This window comes from Cyrtonyx montezumae, unplaced genomic scaffold, assembly GCF_038088225.1.
Source record: "Cyrtonyx montezumae isolate F1298 unplaced genomic scaffold, pur_monq_1.0 scaffold_0, whole genome shotgun sequence".
Classification (NCBI taxonomy): domain Eukaryota; kingdom Metazoa; phylum Chordata; class Aves; order Galliformes; family Odontophoridae; genus Cyrtonyx; species Cyrtonyx montezumae.
The window spans coordinates 43,574,992-43,587,187 of NW_027071824.1; the positions used below are offsets into that span (position 1 = coordinate 43,574,992).

The following is a 12,196-nucleotide window of genomic DNA, read 5'->3' on the forward strand; positions in this document are numbered from 1 at the left end:
GGAGTTCAAAAATATATAAGGAAGGGTTTCAACACTGTTGTCCTGTTCATCTAGTCTCTGCAATGGGATTAACAACAAGTAAATAAGCAGGAAATCGAAACTACATGGAAGCATTAATGTAAGCAAGAATTTCAAGAGAAAACCTTGCATCTCATAATACTGGCAAAGAGCAACAAGTATTGAAAAAGAGAGCAGCATTATCACCATGTCTCTGCTGAGAGATTCTCCCATAAGCTATACCCACACACATAGACCTAAGAATGAAAAGTATTGCTTATTTACAACTAATTGAGCTTCTAATATCTTAATCCTTCCTTCTCTTATAAAATCTTCCTACCAAACTGGCAGATCACACTCAGTGTCTGTAACTTCTGTAACCAAAACTCCACCCACGTCCTCTGATATTCTACCCACAGAAAGGAAATGATTTCTTCTGCTTATGAGTTTACATAACTACTGTGCAACTATAATGACTACAATTATAGAAAAACTCCACAGTTATTGAAAAATTCTGTCAGCATTCCTGTATATGTTGAAACTCATATGGACTAAGTAGTCAATTGGCTACTTCAATTAAGATTTTATGAGAGAATTAACATATCTCTCTTGACTTTCATACTTTCAGAAAATATTAACGTGAAGAAATGAAATGTTTTCCAGAATATTTTTTTGTCTTGACTTCTTTAAAACAACAGCTTCTTTATCTCTTCTTCCTGTCTCCACTGGATTTGGTTCATGTCTTTTTGCACAGTATCTCTGTATGCTTGAAGAATGGTTTTTTTTCTGTTTTACTTACTATGAATTGTCTATCAAACCATAGTCAGGCAGAACACTTTCTAACAAGATATCATGGCCAACTTGAGCACCTGAAGTCTTCAGAGGGTCCAGTTTTGAAAGAACCTAAGCAAGTTGGGAGGTTCTTATGCATCAAAGCACAAACATTAGCTCAAAAAAGTGTTTACTAAAGAAATCTCCAAATACCTCATAGAAAAATATATGACACTGAAAGTTCATGTCCAGAGCCTTATTTCTGTCCAATCAAGATACAGAAGTTTTGACACAAATTGTATACTAGCAATATAGGAAATATTCCAATAAAAATGGTATAAAGAACTGGATGTTAAAGAGATGCTTCTGTGTAAAAAAAAAAAATCACTACACTAACCCACTTAATGATAATCTGAGGAAATAAAAGAAATACCACTCCAATATGGTATGTTAACATAATCACAAAATCCTTCCTTTCAATAAAATAACAGTCTCACCTACACCTTATAAAAAACACTTATATAGTGAAAATAAAAAAAAATTAATTTTAAGGTTTTAATAATTTTCAAAAAACCTATTATATTAATGAATTAATGAGCACATATTAACTTTTAACGTGCACACTCCATTATTATTCTGGCTTGAGGACACTAATTTTTCATGTTAAATTTGTAATTTGGAAAGCTTTTACATTTAGACCCAGCAGTCTAAATGAATATCAGTATCAGAAACATGCTATTTATAATGCGCCTTCTTCCGCCAACATGATGTAAAGACACGTTGATGTCTTTTCTTTTGTTTTCAGACGATGTTGAAACTGAAATCTTAATCTCTGCATTCAAGTCTACACTTTGGGGAGAAAATCCCTCATTTCAGAAAGTTTCATTTCTTCTCACCATTCAGTACTTTTCACTAGACATTTTTCTCCTAAATCACAAAAACACTCAAAATAAGTCTACGCAAATACCTGAGTCTACAGCTTGTTTATTCATACGTGACAAAAGACAGAAAAGTTGCTTTATCTTTAGGTCAGCCTAACCATGTAGTGGTTTTTTTTTGTTTTGTTACTGTGTACGTGTGGTGGGGTTTGTGTTGTTAAATTGTGTTCAGCTAAGAGAACCCTTGCTGTGCAATTGTTGACACTACTACTAAAAGCCCAGATTATTTTGCTTAAATAACCTAATCAATCAAGCTACTGACTAAAATTTTAATTGAAAAATACATGAAAAGAATATTTCTTTTTCTAAGACAGCAAAGCTTAAAATGAGTGAACATAAATTGGGCTTTGGTACTGGTTTGCTGGCAGTTCCTTCTGCAGTTTGTCAAGCTTCCTGATGTAAGAATTGTGTGCCTAAACAGCTCGATGCTTTTGAAGGAAAGAAAAGGTGCTTAACACACATTTCATAACCCCATCAGTCTTACAAATACTCTTTAATATCTGATGCATAGAATAGAAATAAATGACACGTAAATATAGTTCCACTGAAAGACCAGGAGCCAAGAAATCTCTCTTCCTACATGTTTGCAAGTTAATCTGAAGTATATATGAATTGCTTTATTTATCATATTACGTTTTCAAGGAAACATAAAAGAATTATTCTGTGCTAATGCAGTGTATTTTATAAGGCTATCTATAACTACACAAACAGCTGAAATTAGCATTATACTTCTGAAATAAATACTTTAACATAGGATGATTAATTCACATGCAATTCTTCTGCTCACACAATAGAAGCAAACCCTTGGACTTTTTATTTCAGTATGTTCTGTCCTATTAGGGCAGTATCTCAGATAACACGTGAGGTAAGATTAATTTAGGGTGGCTTAAATTATATGGTTTTCATAGACTAAGCTTGTACATCATAGTTCCACTGGGTAGAACTGAACAAATGAATTCTTCCCTCCCTTTCAGGTCTTCTTCCTGTTTAAGGAAACTGTTTATCAGACGCTTACTAAGTTTAGGTTAGAATGCCAAGTCCAGCACATCAGGATAAATTGCAAAATGATTGATTGCCCACTTAAGATAAGAATTAACTTCTTCTCAAGTCAATGTTTAAATTAAAGTTATATGCATATAAATATCAAAGATATATACAGACATACTGAATAAAGGCCCTTTACTGTTCAAACTCTGACAGTGAAGAATACAGGGAGGCATTAGTTAAACCCAAGAGGACCACGGACTAGTGAAATCCACATCTATATGCAAGAATGATAATTCATGTCATAGAATCGCTTGGATTAGAAAGATTACCAAGACTATCCAGTTACAACTCCCTGCTATAGGCAAGTTTCTCACCCACTAGATCAATCAGCTGCCCTGGGCCTCATTGAACTTGCCTCCAAGGATAGGGCATGCACAGCTTCTCTTGGCAACCAGTAACCAGTGCCTCACCACCCTCTGAGTGAAAAAATGTTTTCCTCACATCTAATCTAAATCTCTCCTATTACAGCTTAATGTTTCCCCTTGTGCTATCAGTATCTGCATTCAAGTGATAAACACACAAAGTATTTAGAATGTCTTCTCCTAAATATGCAGGTGATTTCTTGTCTGTTTATCTACACAAGTACAATTTAGACCCATGCTTACATCTTTTTCAAGTGTATCAGGAAAATATTTTCCTTCAAAGGCATGATTTTACATTTTTGCAGCTGGCATTAGAAATTGTTAGTGAACATAAACATAATACATATCCACATCTGGTACCCAAAAATACCAGTAACAATTTCACATGTGAATGTTTCTTTGCATGTAGAAGAAGAAAGAAAACAACTTTGTATGTCATTACTTGGAGCTAAAGCATTAAAAAAAAGGAAAAACATTAGATGGATAAATATCGAGGCTGAAATCTCACGCAATATCATTAGACATCAACAAATCTTTTAACAAATACATACTTCAAATCTAAAATACCTTTAAGTCATAGAATCATAGTATCCTTAGAGTTGGAAGAAACCTTTAAAGGTCATCTAGTCCAGGTCCTTTGCAGGAGGGCTCTGCTCAGCCCTTTCATATCCCAGCTTGTAGTGGATATCCTAGTAGTGAATGTTGCCTCAACTCATGTGCAAGACCTTGCCCTTAGATTTGTTGAACTCGTTATTTTCTTGAATTACCAACTAATGTGCAAAGTAAGTGTTGGAGAAAACATTCTCTTGTTGGATTTTAGTACATATAGCTTTCCCTGTCTTCATTGTAAGTGGCTGAAATTACTATATTTTCAGCTGCAGTTGTTATATTTTCCTTGTAATAGTATCAGAGTCCAACTCCTTTCAACTACAGTTCCTCATTTTACCTCTATCATATCTTTTCTAATGTTTCAGTTAAATCAAATGACCAGCCCATGATTGTGCCTGGACTCACAATGATTTAGCAGGTATCTCTAAAAGGAGAAGAAGGAATAGTTATGCACAGGGGCAGAAGATCAGATACAGTGCAGTTTATTAAACTCTGAATATAATCCTAACCACTTAACAACCAAACTTATACACAGGGACTGAAAGAGCAACTCAAAGAACAGTTGACTTCACTAGCTTCAGGAATTTTTCCCTAGTATTGCCACCTTTACTTACAAATGACACTTGAACATATTTTCAACATCTGAAGCTAAGTACTACTGCCTAGTTCTACCTAATCTCTCCTACCTCATTGTTTACTTTGTAGAGCATACTTTGAGTGTACATCTTATGCATTTGTGCAGGACCATGTAAAATGTCATTTTTACAATTGCAAATAGACTACCTCTCCATTTTTCAAGCTTACTGATATACTTTCTCTATGCAAGACTATTATTTGCCAATTAAGCTAAGTACTTTTCTCTGCCAAATTACTATGTGATAATATCTGAACTTACCTCTCCATTCTCCAGAGGATGGATCTTAGAGTAATAAGAGGTGCATATAACTTCATCATCTTTTATATAGGATGGAGTTCCAGGACGGGGATGAATATTGTAGCGTGTCAGGCACTCACTATCTGTAATAGCATAATACTGCCATGGCTGATAGTCTACACCATCCAGAGAACGCTCTAATATCCAGTTCCCAGGTCGAGGTGAATTAGCTGCCTTCACAATAACATATGCAATCTGGTAAATCTGAAAAAAAAAATAGAAACAGTATTAAAATATGTAAAATACAAGTAGAAACTTAATCAGATTTCTGAATATTTATCATACTAAAAGTAAATATAATAACATTTATTGGTTTATTGTTTGTCTTTGCACTTTTAAGAAAAAAAAGACAATTTGGTATCAGATTCCATTGAAAATCTTTAACTACAAAAGTAAACTCTCCCCTAACTTTTTCCAGAAAAGATCTGTGGAATTAGGAAAGAATAAACATTGCAATTAAAATTTCAAAGTGCTTTAAATATAAGTTAGTAAGTAACTGTTAAACTGCAGTTTCAACCATATTGCCGCAAAGCTTACATTCATATATTTACAATTTGAATAAATAATTTTGTTTCTGTTTGTGAATTTATACACATACTTTTCCTGCAAAGTTTGAGAGGTCCCAAACTGTATTGCAATTTTATGACTCTTTAATTAAAAAACATTGCTTTAAATCACTGAAGAGTAACCATATCTTGCTTAAATCCTTCCATAAAACATTCTTATTTATACCATGTGATTCATCACAGTAGTTATAACTAAACTCTATAGGGTAAAGATGCATTAGATATCATTACGAAACAGAATACAAGCATGTAATCAGTGCTCATTATGGTCCATTTCACATACCTTTTCAATTGATTTATCTAGGTTTATTTCTATTCACAGGTTTGCAGGAATGCAAGACAAACAATACATTTTAAATTCCAGAATGATATATGTTAGTGACACAGTATTATTTTATTTTAGCCAAGTAACAACTAGGTGTTACTGAGGTAAAACTGAGGCTAAGAAGAGGAAGCAACTAGTTCCATAAGAAAAACAGAAAATACAACAAATTTACATTTCTAAGATGCCGCCCTCTATATGAGGATGCCACAGTACATCATGGAAATAATATTGTTGATGTAATACTTAATATTGTCTATGCTAGAGAGCGTTTTGCTGTTGTTGAGCTCAAATCTGGAAATGGTAAGGTTGAAGCACTATGGGTAAGGATCAGGGACAACAAGGTGGACATCCCAGTGAATGTCTGCCAGACTTAATGCTGGTACAGGTACATGAGTAACTCTTCATCTACTGTGGAGCTGCTTAGCAAAAACATGTTTTGGTTATTATAAGACAATCAGCTTGAGCTTAGCAGTATAAGAATACTAATATGAGAAAAGTCTAACATACCATTGAGCTTCACTCTATTTGTTTTCACAATTAAGAAAAAGTGAAACTGCTCTGCTTTCTGAAATCAAATTTCTTAGTAAATAGTAATCATGAATTTCTATTCCCACAGAGTACTGGAGAATGTATAGTTCACTTTTTCAATAGCATCCATAAGAAGACACTTGTCACATCACAACTGTACAGTCTTATAGCACATCTCACTTTGTTGCAAGTGCAGCGAAAAGTAATCTGAAGATCAAAGTCTGCTAATACAAATGTGATTATGAAGCAATATCAAGCTGCCTAGTGGCAGTAACAGTCTATTAACACAGCTGCCAAAGTACAACTAGTGCCTTTTTTTCTACTTACTCTGCTTACACGATCATCGTGTAATTACCAGACTGGGAGAGAAATAGTCTAAATAGTCATCTGAGTTATTCTCAAATAATAGACAACATAGTCCTTAAGAAGAGAAACAGAATGAGTCTTGGGTCCCATTTTCAGCAGTAATTGTCTCAGTAGTGAGATCTACAGAACACAAAATGTGAAGTACAGTTCCATAAGTTATGGCATCATAACTTCTTATGAATGCTTCATAAGACATAGAAAAGTGCATCCTGCTACACCAGGTAATTTGCTACACTAATATTATTCAGATAGAGATGAAGTGAATCATTAACCTGCATAGGGTTAGCTAGTGAAGCAGGAAATCTCATTGTGCCTGACTTCAACCTGCACTAATATTTAAAAAACAGATCCTTCAGTTACAAACTGTTCATATAGGTAAGAAAAATATCAGAAAACAATACTGTACCATACAATACTATAAAATATTTTTAGTATTTCCTTTCCGTTTTTCAAACAGAGGAAAGTAATACCTCTAGGGGAAGTACCATTAACAATATAGTATAAAATGTGTGCCTACTGCTTTACCATATTCTATAAGCTTGAGTATTATTATAGTTCAGAGGTCAAGTAAATATTACATTCTTTATTGAGAAGTGTAAAGAATCTGGGCAAGGGTTTGTATCCACGTTGGGTGTCATAAATAATTGACAAAACCTGTAGCCCTAAACATCTATAGGTTTATTTTACCTGTCATTTACAAGTGCTGTTAGGGATGACAGAGCACTGCAAGCATCAGTTGTCCTAATATAAAATCCATCTAGATGCGTCAACCAAAACAGTTACTTTGGAATATCTTACAGACTAACAAGGGTTATTGGCTACAGGATGGTGCAACTCACTGAGAGCTGCATGGGAAAGAATATGTATTTAGACTATGTCTAACTTATTGTAGAATGATTTAAAGAGATTGTATAAATGGGTGAGACAACAGAATGGTTAGGGGAGGGTGGGGGAAGGGTGAAATCATGGTAGTTGAGGGAGGAATAAGTGCAAGACAGAAGTATAAGAAGACAGAAAGTGAGTAGTTATTTGTCTCCTTTTCTCTGCCTTGTGGCAGTCTGAATGTGAAGACACAGAGCCACAGCAGCCTTGCTTTTGTCAGGCTACACTGTTAAATAGTACCCAGCACAACCAGCAATCAAGCATCACAACTGTTACACAGGCATCGTACATCTCAAGTTAACTATTACACATGCATATTTTTTTATTTTGGAATATCTTCTCCTTCTACAGGGTTAAGATAGGAAATATGAACAAAATACAATTACTTCTGCAAATGAACTGAAGTGGAGGCTTTATGAATTTGAGAAACAGCTCTTCTTTTCAAATGACAGTATCAATTCCTTCTGAGTCTGTATATAGTCAGTCATACTTCAGTTTACATATGCTCCTATGGATTATTTCTTTGATGTGCTTTTTTTTTTTTTAATTATTTTTAACACAGTAGACAGTTTTGCTGCAATAATTTTTAAATGATTGGCTATTAAAAATAACTTTCTTATTTTAGTCTAGCATCCCACTTTGAGAGAAAGCCTAATTTAGAAGTGGATTAGCTCTACAAATTTCTCAGTCTACCATCCAACATTCATCTCCTTCTATCACTGTCCTGAAAGATAGTGACATTGGTTTCAAACATTCTGCTCACATTAAAAATACTGTAGTTGAAAATGTTGGCATAGCAGGATAAAATGGTGCTTAGCAGGATTCAGCTAATACCAATTTAGAGAGCTGAACAGCTCCATGCCATGCTGCAGTTTACCTTTTCATTACAGTGTCTCTCCTGTTCATCTGAGCTGCTTCCAACAGAAACATTATTACCAGATGGGGAAATTGGGCTGAAAGATATGTACAACTGATTCCAAAACTGTGGAGGTCTGTTTTCCCCTTAATATTGGTAACAGCTCTAATTACTATCTAGCAGGGCATCATCTAAACCAGAAAACTAAGAATGTCATGCAAAAAACAGGATGACCAGAGCACATCACAGCATATGTTCTAAACCTAAAAAGGTGAGCAGTCTCCAAAGAAAACCCAGCTTTAGAAATTTACATATTTCCTCACTGTAGAAAAATTGAGTTAGTCCCATTCAGTTAAATTCAGTTAACATCTGCAAAACTGACTTTCAATGTGCATTTTAAAACAGTTTATAAATTCCTCCACTTTGAGCAATATTGGCTTTCTCCTTCCCCTTCATAATGTAACAGCTAGAGAGGATCAGGTTCCTTTAAAATACCTTCTTCTTATTGAAAAAAATAAATCCTTTTTATTAATACCTCACCCACTTTTCCTCAGAAGCGAATGATGATTGTAATATGTCATTTTAAAAACAAATGCTATTCGAAAGAACAGTGCATTTTATAAAATGTCAGATTATAGTGCTCTCAAGTTGTCCAGCAATTGAACATCTGACATATATTAAGCCAAACAAGAATCAGTACCTGTAAAGTTGCTGGCAACGTCAGCTTTGTTCTTTGTAATTTTCTCTGTTGGTTTTCTCCATTATTCAGTTGTTTGTGATGGCCTGAAAAAGAATATCTGCTTTCTGTTGACCATATTTTCTGCTCATCTTTGAGCTACTATATGCCAGAACTGAAAGCTGAAATCAGCCATTTCTTTTCATAGTGCTTTTAAATAACAGCAGAAAGCAATTCCCTTTCACTTCATTTCCTTAGGCTAATTCACTTATTTCCATGAAGAGACACCATGGGGAAGAAAGGAAAATTAATGGAAATGGCAAGATTCAAACTTTTAGTCCCGAAACCAAAACAAAAGAAGGGAAGGTCAAAAATGATTATTCTTCTACTTCAATGCTAAAACAATGTGGGGTTTTTTTTGTTTGTTTTGTGTTTTTTCTAATTGCTACAAAAACTGATGCCTTGCCTGCACCTAGTAGTCAAATCAGTATCCTAGGTAAAAAAGTATTCTCATTTCCTTCAATGAGCTTTCCATAAACCGTTCTCTTATTAGCTTCATTTCATAGTGACCCAAGTGTTCCACTAGCCTGACAAAGATCTATTACCACCAATTTCTAGGCTCCATTTCAGAGTTCAGCAAAGAATAAATCCTGAGATCTGAACAGCTAAAATCTTGTTAATTTCTTAACTGGTCACAAATACAATCATACAAATATGCAACCTTGCACAGACTTTACATTTCAATAACTCTGAAAAAAGGTGAGCACAACAGCAGTGCTATTTGACGACAACCTCCATAAGCTGCAAAACTCATTTTTTAAATTTATCTTTAAAAAATTCATTATGAGCTATTCAGTAATATATTTCTTCAGTAAACTGAGCACAGTTTGTTCAAGACTGAGTCTTCTATGGTCCTGTTATACACCATATCACCGGATCTCCAGACCCTGACTGTGTTTGATATCAAAATCACTAATAGCACAAAACCCCACATCCATGTCAGCATGTACATGTGCCACTCAGGATTTAAAGGTTACAACAATGTTTAGGAACTATACTCTGAAATCACATGCCCAACAGATAGAAAGATGAACAGATCTCCTGGTAACAGCTAGAATTATAAAGAAAAAAATAATTCATATATTTATTGCAGTCGCCGAGGGAGAAGGTGGGGCAAGTTTTCACAATTAAAAACAATCAATTCTTGAAGCTTTTACATATTTTTGTCAGCATGTATTATGATGTAAAGTTGAAAGGAACTGCTTGCTTGATAATCATTTTGACTAACCAAAAATTAATAAAGTCTAATTTATTGAGGAGCAATAAAAAAATTGGGCAAAATAATTCTGTGAAGATTTCTTGATGAAAACACTCAGCCTAGATAACAGCACTGTATTTATGGTGGGAATTCAGAAGTGATTTTTCAGGACTAATACAGCTTCTTGAAATTTCAGAATATGTTGAAGAGTACTCCCTCCACATATTATTGTATTGCCCGAGGAAAACTCTCTGCAGGGGACTCAGCTGGAGGTACCTTACAAACACTTGTTTATTAGAATATCTAAAAGTTGAATGCAACATTCCAACTGAGTGACTGCTGGCACAGCTGTGTACACATGACGCTTAGCTGAGGACAAAGGTCACTCCTTTTCCTTTAGATTTTCGTGCTGAGCAATGTAAATACGTAGAACTTATTCTAAGACAATATCTGAGGTCCCAATGACATCTGTCATTAGAGTCATACACTGTCAGAGCACACACTCTGTTCAGGTGTATTCTCTGCTTCCCCAAAAGCTTGGCAGAAAATGACACAATGTAAAGTACACTTGCAAACTTACATAAACCAAGTAGTTTTCGAAACATACACTGTGATGTCAAAATATTTACTGCAAGTCTGTTTTCACAGTTACTAATAATTATGTTTTTTAGGTATGCTTGCTACAAATCATCACAGATATTTATGCATTTTTTCCTTTCTTTTTTTTTTCCAAAATATTTCACTATAAACTGTATTAATTTGCGTTGCTTTGGTTAAAAAGAATACCTGGAGGGCACACTTTATTTCATCTTATAGATACCTGATTATTGCATTACCAACTAATTTTAGGACTAAAGAAATGGAAGGAGTTACTAAAAAAAAATAAATCAGTCTTAGAACTAAGATGGAGGTACAAGCGTAAAAACTGGCTAGGAACTTCAATAACGTAAAACAGAAATCATTTTTTTGCATTGGTTTCACATTCCCATTTTCATTGTTTTAGCTGCATCTTTTTCCAGGACTCTTGTTTCAACTGTCCATTACCACCTAGATATGACAGAACCAGGGAACTGGGCTTGTGACTTTGTTGCTGTTGCTTCTGAGAAGAGTATTTAAGGCTTTGTATCCTCAAATATCTACATTGCTTTAAAATAAAGTGATTCATTTGCCAGAAATGACAAAAACAAATGCTAAATGTGGGATTACAACACCATTTTGCAGGCACGGGCTGTAACTCATAATTTCTAAAGCTCATGGATTAGTATTTTATACTACCAAGCTTTAACATCAATTCAATCCAGAAGAGTGTCAGCTGCTCCAGCAAGAGGCAGGACTGTTTTCCCAGCACCTCTAGAAATTTGTGCTTGGCCCTCTCTCCTACTGACATCAAATCCTCAAATCAGGAGCAAAACTAGCAAATTAATCTGGCAGAAATCCAACCACACACACGCAAAAGAAGTGCACCAAAAAATAAACACACAAGAGAAAACTAGATTCCACTATCAAGTTAATGAACTGGTTCTGTGCCTAGTGCCAGACCAACAGGGACAGTAATGGGTACTCTGTTTAGACAGAGAGAGGAAGGAGAAATCATAGTCGTTAAGCCTTCTGTTGACTCTTCTCTCCTGATACAAATATTTTTGAGAAGACAGACAAAACAGACTGACATTTGTTGGTGAGAAGTCAAAACTTAAATCTATTTTTATTTCCATTAAATTACATTTTTACTTGTGGACATTTAAAGATCATAACTGTAGAAAATGAGAGAAAAAATACTAACTGAAAACCTAAGCAAGATCTTTGGACACATACGCAAGTTCAACACAGAATCAAAAACTTGCACTTAATTTTCCTAATCTGGAGGGAGTACGCTTCCAGTTTAAAACTACCATCCCATCTCCATCTTTCCTGTAACCTCTGTTTATTAAAATTAAAAACAATTAACTTTCTGTTTATTCCTTTTGCTATACTGATACCTGATATCAGATGTTTTTGATAGAATGTTAGTTATAACTCCCCTCTACATCCCTGAAAACATATTTGATGTATACACAATGTGTAAAGGCTACTTTAATCAGGGT

The 12,196-nt window shown here is 34.6% G+C and overlaps 1 protein-coding gene across 1 annotated transcript in view; it reads right to left on the reverse strand.

Annotated features, from left to right (window-relative positions):
* LAMA2 (laminin subunit alpha 2) overlaps positions 1-12,196 on the reverse strand; it is a 329,486-nt gene that overhangs the window by 235,540 nt on the left and 81,750 nt on the right. Inside the window, exon 4 of the mRNA XM_065733920.1 lies at positions 4,620-4,862. Within this exon, the coding sequence (XP_065589992.1) occupies positions 4,620-4,862 (243 nt within the window). The remainder of the gene's footprint in view (positions 1-4,619; positions 4,863-12,196) is intronic.